The sequence below is a fragment of the Mizuhopecten yessoensis genome, unplaced genomic scaffold (genome assembly GCF_002113885.1).
Source record: "Mizuhopecten yessoensis strain PY_sf001 unplaced genomic scaffold, ASM211388v2 scaffold11123, whole genome shotgun sequence".
Lineage (NCBI taxonomy): Eukaryota > Metazoa > Mollusca > Bivalvia > Pectinida > Pectinidae > Mizuhopecten > Mizuhopecten yessoensis.
The window spans coordinates 740,592-764,726 of NW_018408891.1; the positions used below are offsets into that span (position 1 = coordinate 740,592).

The 24,135-nt window shown below is 35.5% G+C and overlaps 1 protein-coding gene across 1 annotated transcript; it reads right to left on the minus strand.

The window, feature by feature from the left end:
* Window positions 1–1,521: 1,521 nt before the first annotated feature.
* LOC110466192 (pseudouridine-metabolizing bifunctional protein C1861.05-like) lies at window positions 1,522–22,927 on the minus strand. The gene is made up of 19 exons (XM_021522558.1): window positions 22,523–22,927; window positions 20,579–20,729; window positions 19,713–19,824; window positions 18,543–18,628; window positions 17,768–17,859; window positions 17,346–17,457; window positions 16,802–16,908; window positions 16,493–16,619; window positions 16,084–16,204; window positions 14,887–14,972; window positions 14,173–14,354; window positions 13,520–13,579; window positions 12,006–12,167; window positions 11,259–11,387; window positions 9,756–9,870; window positions 9,150–9,293; window positions 7,924–8,093; window positions 7,100–7,188; window positions 1,522–3,218 (listed from the first exon to the last, which is right to left on the minus strand). Exons 2-19 carry the CDS (start codon window positions 20,664–20,666, stop codon window positions 3,002–3,004), a joined length of 2,199 nt encoding a protein of 732 aa, XP_021378233.1. The 5' UTR covers window positions 20,667–20,729; window positions 22,523–22,927; the 3' UTR covers window positions 1,522–3,001.
* Window positions 22,928–24,135: the final 1,208 nt, after the last annotated feature.

Genomic DNA, 24,135 nt, shown 5'->3' on the forward strand with positions numbered 1-24,135 from the left:
AAAATAACAGGTGAATATTCATATCCAGCACGTTTGTACTTCCAATACTGGTTCACTAAACTCAGTTTTATTATTATTATCATCTTTCCAATACAGATAATTAGCACCTTACGATTTCAATTAAAACAATCAATGATTATTATAGAATATATTTCTTTCAAACTAATACAACCCAACATTATCATTATATATAGTTTTTTCCCAGTCTACAATCTACATACACATACCATGTAAAGTGTACATAAATGCCATCAATCAATTATTATAAAAAAAAGAGTAAAAGGTAAGTATGCATAAACTTGAATACATAATCATATCCAGCATATTTAAATTTCAAATACTGGTAAGAAAAAAATAAAATGTTCTTCTATCCTATACAGATTCCTGATTATTTTTCTAGTTATGTAACACCTTTCGATTTCAAATTAATGCATCCCAACGGCATCATTATATCATCCCCTTTTCAATTTCAGTGACTATGTTAGTACACTAAGCATGTAAAATATACGTAAATTGTATCCACAATTCATTATTATACAAGAAAAGGTACATATATGTTGTACAGGCATACATGTTCATATTAAGTTTGTACTTCAAACATTCCTAAATGAAACCCAAAGGTATATTTTATAGTTTAAAATGTTATTGGCATCTTAACATTTCAATTAAAGAATTCAGGATTGTTATACAATGTATTTCTTCCAGTGTATATATACATGGTCACATTGATCACACATGTATTAAAGATCATATTAAGTAAAGTACCTTTATGTTACCAATACTGTTCATTAGCACCTTAAGATTTCAAGTAAACAAAAACAATTATTATTATACAATAAATTTCTTCCAGTGTGTTTAACACCTATAGACTTCATATTAATACAACCCAACATCATCGTTTCCTATATATTCTTTTCGACTCCAGAGGCTATGTAAATACATGTAGCATGTAAATTATCGTTAATGTAATGAGTCTTACAAAAATAAAAGCTATGTGATACTACTTTGTACAGGCATACACGATCAAAGTATGTTTGTTTATCCACTTTTGGTAGATAAAACCTAACTGTATCATTTTTCTACTTTCAGGAACTGTTAATTAGTAGTCCTTAATGTTTCATTAGAAAAAAAGATAATTATTACAATAGATTTCGTTCAGTGTGTTTAACACTATTATTAAGTTATTTAAATCAAATTATTAAGTATATATATATCTTTAATCTTTTCACTTCAAGTGGCTATGTAAATACTTAACACGTCTGCATTTTAGACAATCTGCACAGACGTCATATGTTAATACTACACTTTATTTATTCATTTTTGTGCACATTGCGATGTTTGTCGTCTGGCTTAATGTATAATTGTGATTGTGAGCCATTTTTGTTTAACAATTATAACTAATACTATTATCCATATGTTGTAAAGCGCTTTAGAGTAATTTTACATATTATAATAATATAAGGCGCTATATAAATGTTGTATATTAATATTATTACCTGTAGCATATAAATTGTACATAAATGCAGTTCATGGTTCATTATAATACAAAAATAGCATGTAATTATATTTTGATTGTACATGCATACATGATCATATTCAGTACCTTTGAACTTTAAACACTAGTTAAAAAAATATGATCATTTTCTTCTTTTCAATAGTTAATTAGCATCTTTATTTCAATTATAAATAATAAATTAATGATTATTACACAATATATTTTGTCTAGTGTGTTCAACACCTTTAGATTTCAAATTAATACAACCCAACATCATCATTATGTATATAAAATCTTTCCATTTCCAACCTACATACAAGTACATGTATCATGTAAATATTACATAAATGCAGGTCATGATTCATTAGAATACAAAAATAGCAAGCATACATGATCATATTCAGTACCTTTAAACTTTAAACACTGGTAATAAATATGATCATTTTCTTCTTTTCAATACAGTTAATTAGCATCTTGATTAAATCGTTTTCAATTAAAAACAATTAATTAATGATTATCACACAATATATTTTGTATTGTGTATTCAACATCTTTAAATTTCAAATTAATACAACCTAACAAAAACAAAATGTAAATACATGCATGGTGGTGGTTGGAGTAAACTTTAGGCACTGGTTAAAAATAATGACTTCAGCAACTGGTCCCTGAGTGACAAAATGGAGTACCCCATTGGGTTTATATTTAAAGTGAACAGCACCATAAGTATTAGGCACGTTTCCGTCAATTCAAATACAGAGGAAAACTACGTTTGTCTACTTTGCATTGTATTTTGATTCAAGTATGAGAGTAAAATTCATAATATTCATAAACAAGCCATTCAGATTGATAAGTCCTGCTTTGACCACCAGACATATCAGAGAAACTAAGTTAAATGCAAAAACTTTATGTTGATGGAGATGCTGACAAAGTCATTGGACCATGAAAAGTAGGTCGCATCCAGCATTTGATGCATGGGTTAAGATGTACTATCTAAGATGCGTCTATGGTCCAAGTATGGTTGGTGTAGCACTTATACTTTCAGAGAAACTAACTTAAACACAAAAACTTAATGTTGACGCCATTGTCGCCGGCAAAGCAACACCTTAGTCTCGCTTCCACTTCATGGCGGCGAGACAAAAATACTGATACAGGTATAGTGGCTGAATATACCTTTTTATAAATTCAGAAAAAAGTCTTTTTAGTTTTTATCTACAGCCCACATGTAAACATGTCACATCACAAATGTCAACCAGCAGACTCTTGTGTTCTTTGTTAGGTAAAATTGCTACATTTCATAATACATATATTACATCATACACCACTGTAAATAATCGACGCTCCAACTCATATACACTGTTCATTAGAACTGTATACATTACCTTTTGTCTTATTGACCTTGAGACATTATTCTGTATTCTTGCATCAGATTAATTCTCCTTTAAACTGTTCCCCACATTACTTTCCATTGAGACATCATTCCCTATAATTTTGGTTATGCTCTAGCTTTCAGTTCATTGTTTCTATTTTAACACCTACATCCTGTATGGTTGGTTGCCACGGCGCCCACGCCATCACCTTAGACAGAATAAGGCTATCAGGGTTAACAGTCGTTGGGACTGCATCAAACGACTGCAAGGACATCTGAGCAGCAAGAAGTCCTGTCTTCACGCAGAGCTCAATGTCATGACCTTGAATGATCCCAGAGATTATACCAGCAGTCAGACTGTAAACAAAAGAACATGCATAAATATTTGATTTCCATTATTTCAGAATTAGAGATTTATGAGCTAAATATAATATATGTAACACCAATCTACACACCAATCTACAACTAGAACACTGACAGGTCAAAAAGGGCCCAGTCTTGTGGCAATATACTCCCCATAATCATAAAGAAGCAATCTGCCCATATAGCTGAGCTTGAAGTTTGACGTTTGGACTTCAAAATGTATCACAAGGAATAAAATAAACATTTTACATGTACTATGATGTGAGTCTTGTTTCCTTCCACCTCCATATTTGCTGGGCAAACAGAAATGTAAATACCGGTGCAATACTCATTTGTTAGCTTTGATTTGTTTTATTTCACCTTAAATACCTCCTCCATCAAGAGCCAGGGTCAAAGTCTGAGATCCACTTTGTCGTTGACGTTTGTACCCAAATGACCCTGACCTTTAACCCAGTGACCCTGATCTTAGGTCAGTTGACTTATTCTTTAATTCCGACCAACTTTGCTTCATAATATCATAAAAAAAAGTTCATCAGTGAAAAATACAAAACTTGACCTTGACCCTTTGGACCCCGTAACCTAGACCTTAGGTCAGTTGACTCTGTATTAAGTTCTGAACATTTTTGCTTCATAATAACTTTAAAAAAAGTTCATCAGTAAAAAAATACAATATTTGACATTGACATTTGACATTGACCCAGTGACCTCGACCTTAAGTCAGTTGACTCTTGTTAAATTCCGACCAACTTTGCTTCATAATGTTATAATAAAATGTTCATCAGTAAAAAGATACAAAATTTGACTGTCTTTTGATCCAGTGACCTTGACCTTTGGTCAAATGACTCCTTATTTAATTCTGACCAATTCAACATTGCTTCAAAGTGTCATAACGAAATGTTCACCAGTGAAAAGATACTCAATTTGACCTTTGACCCCTGTGACCTTGACCTTAAATCAGTTGACCCTTTGTTAAATTTCGACCAACTTTGCTTCATAATGTCATAACAAAATGTTCATCAGGGAAAAGATACAAAATTTGACCTTTACCTTTGACCCAGTGACATTGACCTTTGGTCAATTGATTCCTTTTTTATTTCTGAGCAACATTGCTTTTAAGTGTCATAACCAAATGTTCAACAGTGAAAAGATACAAAATTTTGCCTTGACCTTTGACCCAATGACCTTTACCCTTTGTCAGTTGACTCCTTGTTTAATTTTGATCAACTTTGTTTCATCATGACAAAATGTTCATCAGTGAAAAGATGCAAAATTTGACCTTGACCTTTCAACCTAATGATCTTGAACTTTGACCTCAAGTTTTTGCCTCAACTTGTCTCTTTGTTTAATTCCAACCAACTTTGCTTCATAATGTCATAAAATTCTCATGAGTGAAAAGCTTCAAAATTTGACCTTTATCTTTGACCTTCACCTTTGATCAGTTGACTCCTGGGTTAATTCTGATCAACTTTGCCTCATCATGTCATAACAAAATGTTCATCAGTAAGAATATGCAAAATTTGACCTGGACCTTTGAATCTAATGACCTTGACCTTGACTTTTTACCTCTGTGTGTATTTTTGTGAACTGAACATCTTGACCAAGTTTCATGTAAATCGGTCAATAAATACCAAGTTATCAGCCAGGAACAAAATTTGTGGATGGACGGACGACAGACAGATGGACAGACGGATGGACGGACAGAGTGATCACTATAGGGCATCCGTATCTTCGATACAGGGGCCTATTTATGTGTCTGAATTATGGAAGAAGTATGAAGGTGAGAAAATGTTGGCATGAATTTTTTAAATTAATCTTTCTGACGGTTTTTAATTCTCAGAAACATGTACTCCGTCATAATATACAAACATTTGTTTATTATATCTATTCTACCATATAAAACTGTAATTGAATTTACTTCCTGTATCTATGATTTAAACTCACCCAGATGTCTAGTTTTTCTAAAAGATATTGTTCTTTAGCAATTATCTATCACCTGATTCCTCATTTCAGTTTGACAAATATTTTGCCGTGTAATGCTCGATATCATAATTTATGGTAGCTATAGCCAATGATACAGTCTTGCAAGTTAAACATGAATGCATGTGGAAATGATTAGATATAATTGCACACAAAAGTTTCTTCATTTGAAACAAGAGATCCCAGCGGCATCTTGGCACCCACCATTGTACCCACTTTATTAATTATATATTCTTCTTTTCTCTTATCTGTTTGAACAGTTCGCCTGTCTGCCATCTTAATCAATCATTTCATCAACCTCAAAAGTCAACATGCACAACTCAGGACCAAGGGGGACCTATACATATCAAATAAGAGGTAAATTCTGAGATATAGCGATAACAAACTGTAACAAGATGGCTGGCCGATATGATTTGATATACATAACTAAGAACAAGAGAAATTCTTATGTGAAAAGAAAGATCCCTCCAATACTTTTTGAGCAATAGGGCTAAAATACTTTTACTCCCAAATTCAATATGACCACCTGCCAGCCGTCTTGGTTTTCCAATCATCCCCAAAATTTGAAATGCGGAACTACGAACCATTGGGAACTTTCATGTGAAATGTGAGAAAGACCCTCCTGAACATTCTAAGAAATAACACTAACAAACTTTCATTCTCAAATTCAAGATAGCCATCTAATGGCCATCTTGGTTCTCTCTTCTGTCCCAAAATTTAATATGCGTAACTAGGGATCATGGGGAACTTTCATGTAAAATTTTAGAAAGACCCGTACAGAATTTTCTGATAAACGGCGATAACAAATAAACTCCAAAATTCAAGATGGCTTCCTGTTGGCCATTTTGGTTTTGTGATCAGTCCCAAAAAACTATATGCATAACTATGAATCATTGGGAAACTAGATGTGAACTTAGAGAAATATCCCTTCAATAATTTATGAGAAATAGTGCTAACGAACTTTCATTCTCAAATTCAGGATGGCTGGCTGTCGGCCATCTTGGTTTCGGGATCTGTCCCATAATACGATATGCATAACTAGAGATCATGAGGAAACTTCGCGTAACATTTGAGAAAGATCCATCCAGTACTTTCTGAAATATAAAGTGAACAAATTTTAACTTTCAAATTAAAGATGGCTGCCTGTCGGCCATTTTGGTTTTGCGATCAGTCCCAAAAGACAACATGCATCACTAGGGATCATGGGAGACCTTCATGTGAAATTTGAGAAAGATCCCTCAAGTGATTTCTGAGAAATAGTGCTCACAAGAATTGTTTAAGGATGGACGGAATGACCACGGACTACAGATGCAGGGTGATTTGAATTGCCCACCATCATCAGCTTACTGATCCAAGGCAAGCCATTTACTGCTCAATTGTTTACGTTATAAGGAGGCTTTTAGAAGAGCATTGCATGTGCATGGTTGATTGTTCAACAAGACATGGTTATTAAGGAAAGAGTTGTAACATTGCAAATGTGTTTGAATATATTTAATTGTCTTTTAATACCAACTTTCTATAGTAAGAGTCAGAAAAAATAAAGAGCAGTGAACAAGAGGGTTTATATTCCTCATATTGTTGTAGGCTAGAAAAACTTAGTAAAAATAGTAAATGCTATACAGTTTACACCTACAGTAGCATTAAAAGTTGTTCAGTGAACATTACAACCCGTGAAATTAAGCAAATTATTAATCCTTATAATTACCATACCACATTGGGCCAGGCTACTGGACCTCATTTCCACGAAAAAGGAATCCCCAAAAATTACCCATTTTAACAAATCTATGACAATCAGGAGCTGTGAAAAGAAATGAATCATGCTGGCCGATAAAGGTCATTTATAGAAAACAAAATTAATCTTTATTTGTTAGACTCTATAAATAAGAGGATAAACTGACCAGTCTCCGGCCCCTGACACACTGACTAACTGTTTAGGCATGTTGTCTGGACTGGCCGCAGGATAGTGGACAAAGGTCATTCCACCAGCCTGCAACAAACAAAAAATTTGACATCTGTTAAGTTGACTGAGTGTATGATTATGAACATTCAGGTGTTTGCTACAAAACTTGCCAACTATTTCAATTTTGGACCCTAAAATTGAGCATTTTCAACAAGTTTCATCAAAATGTTTTCAAAAGTTTCATAGTTACAGCTAAAGCAGGCTTTTACTGAAATTTGCACTTATTTGACCTTTGACTTGGAGGTGAAGGTCATCATAACCTTATTACAATGCACTGCTCACCTTTGGCAAGTACACTCCAGGTTTAAATAAATATCTTTAACAGCTTAAAACTTATGGTGTGGATAACATTTTGTTTGAAACTTCACCATTATTTGATCTTTGAACCGAGTCACAATATGACCTTTTAGGGCTCCACCCCTAGGACCCTAGGGTTGAGTCAGGGTCTTCATTTTCATACCAACAACCTACAATCACATGATAATCATTCCAACCAAGTTTGAATTGTTTCCAAGAATTTTAAATAGAACCTTTAGACTTTTCCATTAATGAAGAGTGTTTTACTCTAGCACATCTGGGTTAAAAGATCATAACAGGTCAATTAAGACAGATGACCTAAAAATTAAGATTATTTTTCGATGTCTCTGCTAGCTAGGAGTCGATACGGGTTTACTTGTCTTATGCTCTACCAAATACGCTTAAGAGAAATTCTCTCTAGCCGAGTCTGTAGGAAGCAGCCAGTATTTTACCTGAGTGACATACCTTAATGCTGTCTCCCCTAGTAGGGAACCTGTTCATATCCGAGTTTCGACACAGCAACAGGCCGTGCTTTCCCAAGGTCACAATCAGAACTGGCACTTTCTCCATCACAGGTTTAGACAGTCTTATACTTTCATCTAGGACTGCTTCAAGGTTGTCCAAGTCTATCTGTGCTGTAAAGGATAAGAATTGTAAATCAATAGCAAGAGGCCATCAATGGGCCTGTATCTTCAAAAGATAATCCGGGTCAAATCTATTAAAATAGGCTCAATTTTACTACTTCACGAATTATGGGTATTTGTTGAAATATTTACTCTACACTTTAGGAAACTCCTTTGTAATTTCAACATATTTCTTTAACCTCAGACTTTCAAAGTTGGTTTTTCAAGGTCATTCATTCAGATTTCGAACTTAATACCAATTTAAACCATTAAGCCACATGCCAAATATGAGGACCTTGGGCCACTTCATCATTCAGAAGAGGTTGTTTAAAGGAATTAACGGCCAAATTCGACCCCTGTGACCATGAAATTAAATGGGTCAAGGTCATTCATTAAATCACACCCTTAATCCCAGCATGCTACTGGCCAAATATCATTACCCAAGGCTTCTTGGTTATTCAGATAAAGTGGAAAGTTATTTCAAGTACAAAGTTGAGATCATGCAGATGGACAGAGGCTACAAAACAGCACAAAACCAGGAGACAGTGAACTTTATTTAATGGCAGAATTTTAAGAGTGAGCATCAATAGTGACTGTATTTTCACCTTTCTGTTACTGGAAATTCTGAAACGAGTTTGTATAATAATAATAAATAATGTGAGGTTCTTATACATCGCTTTATCAGAACCTAGTTCGTAGGTCGTCTCAAAGCGGTTCACAAATTATTATTGTGGTTATAGGGCCTTTGCAACCAGCCAAAATCTTTCTCAACTCCCTGGGGAGCATACAGCTGGTGCTGCCATTTCAGTGCTTATAGCTAGCATTCTACAATTCTAGCACTGCCCAACCACATACTCATTTACGGCTGAGTAGACTGGAACAAGCTGAGTTAAAGTATCTTGCTCAAAAAAACAACACAGTGCCGCGACTCGAACTGCAGGCAACCCTTTGGTCACGAGCCCTGCATCCTACCACTAGACTACCGTGCCTCCTAATAAAAGTTTGGTGATACCTTAACCTTATTAAAACATGAATGCTATTTTTCACTGTGATGGGAAATCTACCTACCTGATTGTACATGCGATACACCCGTTACAGCTTGGTACATCTGTTGAAGTTCATGAAGGTTAGGTGACACGTAGGTTGGCAGTTTCTTTACTCCAGCACCAAAAGGTTTCCCTGCTTTGTGTACGTCTGTCGGTTCAAACCAAACTGTAATCAAATTCACATAGATCAATTATTTATTGGAAAATCAAAATATATGAAGGTTATATCATATCATTATACATATCCGTTATCAGCCTGAGAGGATATGACATGATCAGCCACAGGAAAGAAGGGTGTTATATCAGAAAGAGGAACCCCATGTCCTGAGGGCTGATATTGGACTTTAAAATTGATATGAAAATGTCTTCAGTAATTAGAAACGATACTTTTAGGAGTAAACTAAAAATTGTATCAGATAAAAAAATATATGCTCCGAAAAATCCGTATTATGACTTTAATTTTAGACCAGGCATTGAAGGAAACATCTGCCTAAAACACGTCCTCTGTCTAAGAAGACAGTCTTTCATTTGTTTATGCAATAATTATTTTTTTATAATGTGGATGTTAAAATAAACCCTGTACACAGTAATATAATCTATCAAAATAAATCAGTTATACTTAATGTACCTGGGACAGAAGCCTTGCTACACAGTTGGCATACGTGTTGGATGGTCTCAGCAGGAATGTTACCGTCAACACACACAAGGGGAGCACTGGCAAGCTCTTCCTCAAATCCTGACACCTGCCAAATACACACAAACATCATAGGTCATTTCTTAAAACTATGACCCTTTGATTTAATAATAATAATAATAATAACAATTTGAGGTTCTTATATACCGCTTTATCACAACCCATATCCTCTCAAAGTGGTTCATAAATTATTATTTGTGGTTTTAGGGCCTTTGCAACCAGCCAACATCTTTCTCAACTCCCTGGGGAGCATACAGCCGGTGCTGCCATTTCGGCACTCACAGCTAACATTATTCAATTCTAGCACTGCCCAACCATGTACGCATTTACAGCTGAGTAGACTGGAAAGCTGAGTAGACTGGAACAAGCGGAGTAAAGTACAGTATCTTGCTCAAACATACAACACAGTACTAGTGCTGTGCCGTAACTCAAACCCACAACCCAGTCACGAGCCCGGCGTCCTACAACTAGACTACCGTGCCTCCCTGAGAGTGGTACACCTAATATGTACATGTGCATATAAGGGGGAGAGATGGGGACCTCACCATTTCCTCCTCAATAAGTACACATCATACATTGTATGTCACCAATAGATACAAGGGGAGATAACTCAGTTCTTCCTGAAACCTGACAGCATTCAAACACTCACATCATGCATTAGAGATGATTACAGCACACAAAAAGGGGGTGGGAGGCATTCACAAAGACCTTCTCACACATCATACACTCTACTTCCTCAATAAACATTTTAGGGAGTGCCATCACATTCTTAACAAAACAATTTAGTGGAGTAAGTTTTTTTTTAATTTTGTCACAAAATTCCTCAGGTTAATATAGTTTGATACGTTTTTAACCAGTAATAAAGAAATCCGTAACTGTACAACCATACTTTTTTAGCTTCAGCTGTTGGTAAAGTTCTAGTTAACAAAAATGCCATTATCAACTACGTAAACAGTTTTAGGGAAATATATATTTTCAGTATATACAGCATATTTCATTACTTTGCTACAAATGCTCAGATTGGAAATAGGGCATATACTGCTAAAAAGGAATTTCTGTGGTGTTGAAATGCTCATGTTTTTTGTATAGAGTATTTCTTGGAGAAATATATACACATCACAATATTTATCTATATAACATACATATGGAATGTACATATAAAGAATACAACCTGCAAATTTCCACACTGCAATCAGTAAGTATAACTCATTCACCCCTGAAGAGAACTCCAATTCAAAGGATGGAATAGTTCATTATGAAATTCCAGGGGTGAATGAATAAAGAGTCACACCAAAAGTGCACGAAAATTTTCCACATGTAGGAACTTCCACTTTTTACAGAAGACACATTGTTATTCATTTCTGATTTAGATTATGCAAAGTTAATGTAAATAAATTTAGGAACTTCAGAACATTAACGATGACATTGTCCACTTACCATCTCAGATGTGACTGTTTGGTGGATGTCCATATCACCGATACCAAATATCAGTTCTCCTGTCCTCTTCAGCACAGCACAGTAGGTGGCTGTGGTCTGGTCGTCCCTGACCGCAACACCGCTCAGATCCTGTCAAACCACAGGAATTACTGAAATTAACTTACGCAGCTGATTGTACTATTACAATTGTATAAATCATAGAGCAGAATGGGGACTGATCTTAGCCGAACAAGGTCAATCAAGCGGAAAATGTAGGTCAGAATCAGCATCTGAAGCATGTCATGTGTGAAGTATCCTTAGATACATAGGCATGCAAGTTAAGTTTTTGTTTTTATACTTAAACTTTTACAATTTTACAACAATTCTGAAACAAGTTCTATCAACTTGAATTTTTAACGCTATTGTTGGTCCAGATGGTAGCATCCAGGGGGTTCTTAATTTGGTAGGAAAACAGAGAACCTAGGGAAAAACCACGTGGTTAGACAGGTGACCCGTACATTTCTAATCCAATCTGTAAATCAAACAATAGCCCCCTTGGTGAAAGACGAGTGCGTTATCCACGAGTGCGTTATCCACTGCGCAATCTAACTACCCAAGTTAAGTTATTATTGTATGCCTGATGCATTTCTTTGTTGAATTATTCAGTAATACAAATGTTGATTGGTTAAATTTTACATAGAAAAATCTTTAAAATAGGTATTATCTTAATATTTATTAAATATGAAAGACAAATCACAAGAGGCTTACCATATGACTACTATAGTGCTGGAATGCTGGCTTGTGTGAGTCATTGCCCACAGCGGAGATAAACAACGGGTTGACTCCAAGACGACTGAGGCAATCACCAAGGTTTCTCCCCACACCTCCAAAGGACTGCCGCACACCACCAGGGTAGGTTCCTCCGTCAGTCTACAGGGGCAGATAACTTAATACAAGTATCAAACAACATGGCAGACAACTCAATGTCAGTGTACAGGGTACATAACTAATTACAAGTACCAGCCTTCATGGCAGACAACTCAATGCCAGTGTACAGGGTAGATAACTAATTACAAGTATCAGCCTACATGGCAGACAACTCAATGTAAGTGTACAGGGTACATAACTAATTACAAGGTTCAGCCTTCATGGCAGACAACTCAATGTCAGGGTACAGGGGAGATAACTAATTACAAGGATCAGCCTTCATGGCAGACAACTCAATGCCAGTGTACAGGGTAGATAACTAATTACAACTATCGGGCTGAATGGCAGACAAATCAATGTCAGTGTACAGGGTACGTAACTAATTACAAGTTTCAGCCTTCATGGCAGACAACTCAATGTCAGGGTACAGGGGAGATAACTAATTACAAGGATCAGCCTTCATGGCAGACAACTCAATGTCAGTGGGGTAGATAACTAATTACAAGTATCGGGCTGAATGGCAAACAAATCAATGTCAGTGTACAGGGTACGTAACTAATTACAAGTTTCAGCCTTCATGGCAGACAACTCAATGCCAGTGTACAGGGTAGATAACTAATTACATGTATCAGCCTTCATGGCAGACAACTCAATGTCAGTGTACAGGGTAGATAACTAATTACAAGTATCAACCTATATGGCAGACAATTCAATGTCAGTGGGGTAGATAACTAATCACAAGTATCAGCTTACATAGGAGACAACTAATTGTTAGTGTAAAAGGCAGATAACTCATCATATATATAATTAAGAGAGATAACTTCAGACAAGTCATTATTTTGTATATAACATGTATCAAAATTAAAAATAAATTAAAAATCAGCACTAAAATTGGCATATAATGTTTATCTGAGGCATGCCCTTTATTTTTAGGATCCGACCATTTCTACTGTACTTTGCTACCTCATGGGAGACAAATTACTGTTAGTGTACATGGGATATAACTCATTATCCACATACTCATACATGTTTGAAAGACGATGTGTTGTTAGTAAACAGGGGAGGTAACTCATTATCAACATAATCATACCTGTCTAAGAGATAATTTATTGTACAGGGGAGATGTCAACGACAAATAATTATTTCTGTAGAGGGGAGATAACTCTGTACTAATCAGCTTAAATGGGAGACAATTCATTATCAACTTTTAATAAACACTGACGGTGACATTGAGCTCTATCTCAGCTCATATAATAGTGATAGCAAATGTGAGATAGCATCTGAAATATCAAACAACATATTTGTGTGATGTCATGATTAATATTATACCGGTAAATCCTTATCATAGCGCTTACCGCAAAAGTGTCTTTATTCACCATTGCATAAAAATCTACATTGATTCCTCCAATCACAACCTGTAATTGAAATAAAAGAGAAATAAGTCCACTTTACAAAACAAAGTTACAGAATATAAGTTCTGAATCGATAATAAACAAAACGTTATTCCTTTGAAGTTTCAATTTCGTGAATAAGAAATACTTTATATGCTATCTGGAATGTTTTTCCTGAATTGAATAAATCAATTTGAAGTATCAAAGTTTGTTTGTAGTTAAAACGTCTACAGAATAGCTATGGAACGTGTACAGTGATGGATTAGACAGATGGCTATAGGGAAGTTCTGTCGAAAAGAAAAATAGATAGGTCCCAAGTGTTTCATTGTTCTTTTAAAAGCAGATTAAGTCAGAAAAGAAACCTGTCAATTCTGTATTTAACCAGGAAATCTACTTTGAGTAGTCTGCCTGATCTTTTTAAATTTACTTGATGAATGTTAATGCAAAGTTTTAAAATTAACTAATTCAAATTTTGTAAAATGCAGCAATTTGCAACAGTTTGAATTTTCCTTCTTAAGAATACCGTACCGATTTCTGTTTTCTTTCAAAATTTTCACATGAAGTGAATTTAATACATAAGGATTTTATGATAAAACAACGTAAAAAGCCTATCATACCACTCTGCCCTTGCCTTTGACAGACTGCTGAGCTGGTGACCTCGACTTTATATGTGGTCGTACTGTAGTGACATCATCACTTTCTGTGTTGGTTGCGCCATCTGGTGAGGATTTCCTGTAGATAGATAACTGTTTGGCTATCTGACTACCCACCCTGGCATTGTTTCTGATGAGTGCAATGTCTTAAATGAAGTAAAGGATTACAACATGTATACCAAATATGCATGGGGGTGCATTGCAGCTTATTTTCTAATGTGGCACTTCCCTTTGTATAGAACTGTGGTATGTGAATGTCACATAAGTATCTTCTACTTCTACTTCTAACTGTATTGCATTGTATCTTCATAGCGTTAAAGGACAGCTCTTAACTCCCAATGCTAGTATGACAATGGAGCATAATTGCGCACGTGTGTTCTGTTTAAAAGCCAGGCGTAAAGAGACCATGCTGAGATGTCACAGCGATAATATCTTATAATGTTGCTGCACAAGGTCTCATGCAGGCCCAGTTAACAGTCCAAGGGAGTTAAATCTCCCGAAATTCACCACAGCTATATGAACAGTTAAGCAGTGAACTGGCTGAAAATGGTGATTTAAGGGTCCAAATTAGAGAGTTTGCAAGTATGTATATTACATAATATTGAAGGATGACCCTGCCTCTGAGATGTCACTTTAAATGATTATGTCTATTTTTGTTCACGTATCAGGGAAGGATACTAGCAACCAGGGAGGCTCCTTTTGTGATTTCATTGACCTGTTGAAGTATAAATGGAGTGACTTCCTTTCCAGATATTCCTGCCTCACTGAAATATAACATAAAATCAATTAGGGCCTTATATGATATATTTTTGACAGTATATTCCCAATTCTATGACAGTGACCTTTACCTAAGGAACTTTCTAAACCCCTATTGTACATCTGCACATCACAGTGTATCACCATGTGAAATTTTAGATATTTTGGCCATCTGTATCATGAGATAATCTCCGGAAATGGAAGCGTGACGGCCTGACGGACAAACAGACAGACGGACACACAATGTGGGGGAGGGGGGTTAATATTTCTTGTAACATGATGAATACCTGAAACTATGTTTCTGAGTGAGATAATATGAAATCACACATCCTTAGAGCACAAATAGGCCTTTTGAGTTACACTAGTGTATGCTGAAATCAAATCTTTGTGTTTCAAATGTAAAACAAATCAATTAAGTTGGTCATTTTCAGTCAACGCTCTGCGACATCTTTAATTATCCATATACTGTGAAAAATAATAGAGCGCCATTTTACACAAAAGAAAACATCAAATCTAATTTCACTAAAAGTCTTAAAAACGTTTATTAGGTCATGCCAGATATTGGAGATATTATAGACTGTCACCTCTTTTGAAATCAACTGATGATTTATTTACAGATGATCTCGTTTTGAAAGAGTATTGATAGTATATAAATGACCTGGCAACTATTAATGCCTGTGTCACATATCTGTAAGGCCTTACCTCATCTTTGTCATCTCTGTATGACCTTCCTATGTCACATATATCTGTATGATCTTCATCTTGCCTTTGTCACATTAATATCTGTAATATATATGACCTTTACCTTGCCTTTGTCACATTAATATATATGACCTTTACCTTGCCTTTGTCAAATTAATATCTATGACCTTTACCTTGCCTTTGTCACATTAATATCTATGACCTTTACCTTGCCTTTGCTACAAAATCTGTATGACCTTTACCTTGCCTTTGTCACAGCTATCTGTATGACCTTTACCTTGCCTTTGTCACATTAATATCTATAACCTTTATTTTGCCTTTGTCACATTAGCATCTTTGACCTTTACCTTGCCTTTGCCACAGCTATCTGTATGGCCTTTACCTTGCCTTTGTCACATTAATATCTATGACCTTTACCTTGCCTTTGCCACAGCTATCTGTATGGCATCTTCTAGAAGCTTCCCTTGGCCTGCCTGATCCTCTGGTATAGGGACTGCTATAAGGACACCACTCTCCAGGCCAAGTCTGTGGTGAGCATCTATGGACAAAAATAGAAATCACACATTATTATATCGAGTCATCAGCAGTACTGCAAAGCATTCTACCAACACACACTAATAACTCCATAAATAAAGCAATCAGTGACCACAGGCACAAGCTTGAAATAATATGGTAAAATATTACTGCCTATATTCTCCCAATTGAATGTCCGTTTAGGCGGGTACTATATGATCCTATTGACTATTTTTCTTTCTTTTTCTTTTTCTTTTTTACAATTAACATCAATCTAGACTGACCACATTTATTAACAAACATACATACTTACCAATCAATCTTGCTGCCCTGGACGGGTCCTCAACATTATATGGGGCCAAGAATCCACTCCTCGGGGAGAAGAATGCAGGAAAATCTCGACTGGGTCCATAGCTAGCCACACACACGCCTTGTGTCTCCTGTAGATCAGAAATAAGACACTTCTTATAGAGGGCTGTTCATCTATACATAATCGTATTTGTGTAGATTGCTGACAACCACCAACACCTTGCAAGTCCTTAAATGATCATGTAGCTATTAATCGGATGTAAAACACACACATAAATAAAGCAATCTTCTTCATTGGGAGCCAAATGCTTACCAGGAATTCCAGAGTTCTGGCGATGTCCAGTATTGACTTGACCCCTGAGGACACCACAGTGACCGGTGTCCGACCAAGCTCTGTCAGGTCAGCACTCACGTCCATTGCTGCATAATGTAATTAACATACTATAAACAGGACATACAAAGGTTTAAAGAGTGCAACGAATATTCACAATTTTTCTCATTTAGCAACCTGAACAGGCAATCACAGAAATTATGAATTTAATTCAAAGAAAACATTTGTATATTTACCACTGAAAAACATCCTCCAATTAATTTTCCCTCCATTTTTAGTTGATATTTTTAACTTTATGTCCTTTTTCACTAGTCATAAAGAGATGGGTTTCATTTAAATGTGATTTTTTATTAAATTAGCTTTAGTATGTGGGCCATGAACATTCTGTGAACAGTATATTCATAGTTCTGCATTCAAATTGATAAATGCAAAATACATCTGCCAAGAGAGAAATAATATGATCTAAATCCATTGATTAGAACAACAATATCTGAGTATTTCTGTACACTATATCATAATGACATACTGGCTTCCACTCCCCTATGGACACCGCCGATTCCGCCGGTGACAAACACAGAGATCCCGGCCATGTTAGCTGCCACCATCGTACCAGAGACTGTCGTCCCTCCATCACGTCCCTGGATATATGCAAGATACATGTAGTTGGTTATATTTGTAGTGTATTTAACTAATTGATACATCAAAAATATATTCTACATGCATTTGAAATAATTGTTTTACAAAATCATGATATAAAATGTTCTTTATAAGACGACTTGTATATTTTTTTATTTTTTTTTGGCAAACACTAATTTTTCAAAAATGTCTTGGCCGAAGTTTGAATTGAGAGATAGCAGCTAAAGCTAGGACAGTCTACTTTGTTGACCATTAATATGCTGTAAACAAATTTACTCATCACCATTAACATCAGTAGAGATGTATACTTACTTCTGATATTACAATAGGGAGATCTTGCCTTGACGTTTTAATAACAGATCTGGATGGTGTTGCTAAATACTCCAGTTCTTCAGCACTCAAACCTGGTCAGCACAAGCAAATTATGAATATACAAACCTGAGGAGTTAACAAACTAAAACACTGTCAGGTCAGCAAGGCCATCACCATGTGCCTGACCGTTACCCCCATAGTCTATTTTTAGTAACACTGACCTTGACCTTTATGACTTTTATGACTTAACCCTTTCATCCCTATGTAACTCTAATAACCTCTACCATAAATTGATCTGGATGTCCATTATTGTCTACAGTGCTGAAAGGGTTTAACCTGTAATACACATCTACATATCACAGTGAATAACCATGCTACATTTCAAAAAGATTTTCAGCCTCAAAAAGTACCTGCGCAAATTACATGGGGTTTTACGGTAGTCTTTTGAATTCTTAGATAATCTCTGGAAATAAAAGTGTGGACAGACGGTTTGGTTTGGTTTGGTTAAGTATATTGTTTAACGTCCTATCAACAGCTATGGACTGACACTGTGATTATTATAACGCATCCGCAGGATCCATCTCCAACGTGGAGTCGTAATTATACCCAAATCTGATAAACAAACACAAATTATAATCAAACCTGTTAAACAAATATAAAGGTATATTTTAACCTGATACACACATAATCATACTTAAACCTGATAACTAAACAAGTAATAATAAACAAACCTTCCTATAATCCAGTTTGGTGCTCACGGGACAATTATACATACCTACTTTAATCTTTCCAGCCAGAATACCAATGGTGGCGGGGATGGAGTCATTTTCTCGTACAATGGTTTCAACCTCCTGGGCTGTCCTAAACACCAAACATTACGGAACTATTAGAATTCTACAGATTAACCAAATGTGGGAGCAGGGACTGGCACTACGGAGGTTGTTTCCCAGTGGAGAAATGTAAATTGAAGTCAAGGATCTCAAATGAATGCCTCCCACATACATATGATCTTGATAAAATGAGGTTCAGCAAGCTTCTTTAGGCTTCTTGTCCCACTAGAGGCAAAACACTAGAAAAAGTCAAATGAATTTTAAGGCATACAGTAGCTTCCCTTTATTCCATCTTTGATATAACTGTAGTGGGAATGGGTAAGATAACTACTGATGATCAAATAACTTGGTTGCTTGGAGTGAACCTTTTGTGATCGGAGGTCCAGGGTTTGAATCCCGATCTGACACCATAGTGGGTTTTACTCCAAAACACTGAGTTGACATCTCTTTTGTTTATTTCATCTTTTAATATCTTTTTGTCATAAAAGTTCTGCAAAGTATTGGTTTCTGTTCAGAAATGATTCACTAATGCTATTATCATGCAGATGGTAAAAAAATTCCAGTCCTTGGATCTTTTAATGTTTCATTAAACTGTTAAGTACAGCAAAGTCATTATTTTTTAAAAGCAATATTCCAAGCTGCGATTTCCAAACAAGAGACCTAGAGGGCCTGTATCACTCACCTGGATTATAAGCAACCATTGGGAAAAATTATCATCAAATATAACACTGCAACTACATGTATTTCCAAATATTGGCTCCCTCTCTCAACAACACCCTGTCCCTCATTGGGTCCCTTCTTACTGCCCCACTGAAGTGGGGTGAATTTTAAACATTTATTTCAATTACCCTAATATAGCCCTGCCCCTCTCCTCTCAGGGGACACATCCTCCATCTATACAAAATTGATTCCACATTGCCCAAGAATGCTCTGTTTGCTTAAAAAACCTTGAAATGTACTGAAGGAGACAGAGGATTTGAAAGATTTACGTCAATTTCCCCCAAAGGACAACAGACGCCGCACCACGTACAGCATAAACTCACTTGCCCTTAGTGCAAACTAACTAACTATTATATTTCATGTTTTACTGCTGAATCCTGCCAAATAAACAATACCTGAGGTTTTCAGGGTAGGGCATTCCATGTGTGATGATAGTACTTTCCAAGGCAACCACAGGCTTCCCATAATGCACAGCAGATTTGACCTCTTCGGATAATTGAACTATACCTGCGAAAAATATGAAATGGACTGAGTACAGGAGAGTGAGTACAACCTTCAGTACGATAGATTGTTTAATCAAAAGTTTAATGGCTATAACAACACCAGAATACAATTAATTGAAAAGAGTTTCTGTTTGAAATTGTGCATTTGATATTTTCAAAAAGATGTAATAATAAATAGGTAACAGGAAAGAGAGTAGTGTGCTTTCACCAGGGACCAACCCTGCAACCCCCAGCTTACCTGCGAGTCTGCCGCTCTAAGGATCGAGCGGCTAGATAGTATATTCTATTTCTAAATATGAAATCCCCCCCAGTATATTGTGATGGGCCGATGATCAATTATAATTGAAAATCAATTGGTTTTACCTCTTGTGTTCTGAACGATCACAAATTCCATAATAAATATATCATTTCAAGTGTTAAAGGTGTACAATGTACAGTATACATTGAAAATCACCTTTTCTTCTTCTAAATTTTCATTTGTTGGCTGTAATCCATTCATTATAAAAGAAGGAGACCTTATGTAAAGTGAACACCTCTGTTAATAGTGGATGTAATAATTACATCATTGTCACTTAATTTGGGTATTCATGCAGTCCTATTAAAACATTAAATAATTAATTCATCAATAATTGATACTTTCGCTTACTAAACTACTTACTGACAAATTACTTAGTATTTTAAACAGATTGTCCATCTGCATCAGTTTATAATTTATGACACGATGAACCTGTATCAATGGCTGAACATATAAAACCCACCATTTTGAAGTGACCTCCTGCCATAAGAATCACAAAAACTTCTGACAGATCTGAGAAATCCAAGAGTGGACAAAGATGACCGCAGCATTCTGTAGAATTGACCATCACATGAATGTTCCTTCAAGGTCGTTCACTGTATCTTCGTTAATATCTGTTGATGGGCAAAATACAAAACGATGTGGAATCGACAGGAGTGTCAATACAAACAGGAATACATTACGGGTCGTCAACTTAGCTACATTGTTCAATGTAAGGTGTAGGACTTGAGCATATATACTTGCCAATTTTTTTAAAATTTCCATGGGGTAGAGTTTACATATTCAAATAAAAAAGCATAAATATAATGGGTATATTGTACAGAGAAGGGAAAAAATAACCCTTTTCAAATGGCGTCTTTGAACTGTTCATTCCAATGAAATTGATAGATCTTAGGAAATAGGAATGTAGTTTAGCAAATTAATTGGCTGAAAATGTTCAATTTTAGGATCCAAAATATGTCCCTACAAAATAGGGAGAGTTAACGTTACCAAGTGTGCTTTAGCAGTGTTTATTAACAGCAGCATATACAGTACTTTCATCAAATGGGAAAATATAGCAAATTATTGAAAAAGGGAAGATATTCCTCTTTTTTCTTCATTTTGAGAAAATAATGCACTTTTTCTGCTAGGGGAAGCAGTCTGTATTGGTTAAACAAAGGGAACAAATCGGGTTTTGAAATAATTGGGACTGTATTCCCATTTATGAAGAAATATGTGTGATTCAAGAATATTCTAAATAAATCACTTTTAAATATGAAATAATCTTATTTTAACGGAACTATAACTGTCTATAGTTACTATATAGTGAGTCTCTCATTATTTATATTATATTGCACATTTTGCTTATATCATTAGTAATTTGTATATACAAACTATGTATTATAAGATTTTAAGTCCGATAAAGAGGATGTTCAAATCCTGTACCAGAATAAACTTAACCCACTTAACCACACACAGATTTTGACTACCCTGTGGTGGATCCAAAGACCTACAGATCTGGGCGTGGGTTTTCCAGGGGAGGGGTTCCAAGTGGGGAAAAATTGAAAAATAAATGGTGAATATACATGATTTTTTAAGAAAATTCTCGAGTAGGGGGCTGGGGGTTCTTGAAACCAAAAAAACCCGCTGGATCCGTCACTGCTACCTTACGATACCTGCATGCACCGAAATTTGTGATTGCATTTCAAATATTCTTAAAATAATTTCATATCCTTTATTCCACCTTAGGAAATGTTATTTACAAACAAAAGTCGAGAAACTAGTTGAAGTGAAAACCAAAAGTTGAGGGGTTTTCCCCATTTCATTGCAGGTAGTCTTGATAATCCAATAATATTTTATACATGTACCTCAGTGCCATTAATTTTTATAAAAAAAATTAATGTGTACACTGGGTAAAAAGTGTTGCTATTTTTTACTGATGTGTATACGTGTTTCCTTAACGGCAATTATTGAAATTTACGTCATATATTACTCAAAATGAAACCAAGCCCTGTGGATTTGACCCCCTCCCATTTAAAAGTTTACAAAAAATCGGACTTAAGCAAGACTACAACGTGATACGACTCAATTAGGTCTACCGGATGTGGCTGTATTGACCAAAACGCATACTTTTAATTCTTTTTATGTTTACCTTATTTAAAATAATTCTCTGTGAAATAATAACAATTTGAAACAATAGCGATGTATATCCTTATTCTAGTCGCATTGCCATTGTTCTAACTTTAGTGTAGCGGAACTTGAGCGTAACTTCGTAAGTGTTCCTAAAGGGCACCTGTCAGCAAACTTGCCCGGCCTAACTATAAGTCACAATGAGCATGGTATTGGCGTTCCCGCTTGCTAAACTTATTCGAGTTGATCTACTACTTATTCCCGTGACAGGTTTATAGAAACTCGTCAATGCCATTACCTTACAATCGGTATAACGGTTGAATGATTTCATGGGTTGAATACCCGCGGCTATCAGCGAAAATATGAACTTTAACCCCTGATATAATATTAGAAACGGAGACAGAGCTGTAACAAATCCGGATTCTGGAAAAAGTGCAGCTGTTCGTTGTATTATATTAATGTAAGTAATACAGCTGCAGCGAAATAAAAAAAATATCCATAAACTTGCCGCTCACGAAGCACAACAAGCATTTTGAATAATACGTCTAGTCATAGGTTTCCGCGCGTTATATATTTCCACGCACACATTTTATCAAGCTATATATCTCATTACTCAGTTGGCCATCGCGCGCTCGTCTGTAAACTGACACAAAAATTACCAGAAGTTCATCCGGAAAACATAAGAATGACTCACTGATTAAAAACTCGCATAAATATGCAGTTTTGGTTAATTAACTTTTTATCTTGCTCAAAATGAACCCATAGTAATATATATTTTATTCATGAACCGGTCTTTTTTGTAGTCTGACAAACGTATGACAATGTCGTATGCAAATGAGGCAACATCTCCTCGCCAATTTTTTTCCACTTCCGAAGAGCGAAGGAGACATTCTTGTATCCATCAACACTGTTTGCATTAAAACGTAAACCTTGCAATGCAATGAACTTATAATTTTCACCAATTTTAAACAGAATAAAATGGACATAACTAACCATCAACCAAAACCCATATAAGACTGCACAAAAAAGCTAATAACAGATTCTATGATAACATGAATTCGTTCAACGTAACATATTGAAATATCTATAAAAAAAAAATGAAATTTTCAAAAATTTGTTTTTGAAATTAATTTGACGATCAAAGAAATTTCTTTTTAGCGTATTCGAGTTATCTTTCTTTGAACACATCAAAATAGACACACGGAAACATATGACGGCTTTCCGACGGGAGAAATTTGTTAAAAAAAGTTCTGATTTAAAAAAAAAATGCAGTTTTACGTTTCTAGTATTTCTTTCTATTAGTAAATGTGTATATGTTTATGACAGTCATCCGTAATTTCAACAAATCGCGACTGCTTCTTAGCGCGGAAACCAATAACACGAGGATATTTAAAGAAAAGAAATGTAGTTAGGTATTGAAGGGGTCTGAAAGAGGGTGTCACAGTGCGTACTAGTACGATTACAGAGGAGCGAAACCCGACTTCAAAGCCAGTCAATTTTACTATTACGCGACTGAGATATTCTTTTGATGTATATATATCAAAGGATCAAAAAACTAGTCTTCTCGCCTCAACTTCAAGGTGGCGCACAGTGAGCCATCGACTTTGTCATGACATATTCCAGCGGTGCAAGCATAAGAAATAGTTAGTATACTGTAGAGTCGACAGACCTGAAACCTGATTGATTTTTGTACGAAAAGGAATGGTCAAGAAAGTAGTTATAGACATTTTTTAAGACACATCTTTAGAATATAGAACCAGTGGATAACATATATAGGACGGTAGTTATTACGGTTTTTCTTTTTTGAAACTTGGGAGACGCCAGTTTTCCTCTATTCACAGGAAAACATGATTTAGTACCGGAAATATTGAATATATTTTCGATGTGGAATGCAAAGTCTTTCTTGTGGTA

Bases quoted from the DNA above. Each gene is read 5' to 3' on its own strand.
- LOC110466192 (XM_021522558.1), bottom strand. From the start codon at position 20,666: ATGCTGCGGTCATCTTTGTCCACTCTTGGATTTCTCAGATCTGTCAGA. The intron at 17,458-17,767 runs GTAAGTATACAT...GCATATATCCAG, and splicing joins TCCCTATTGTAATATCAGAA to GGACGTGATGGAGGGACGAC. The intron at 9,871-11,258 runs GTAAGTGGACAA...TGTATTTGGCAG, and splicing joins AAACAGTCACATCTGAGATG to GTGTCAGGATTTGAGGAAGA.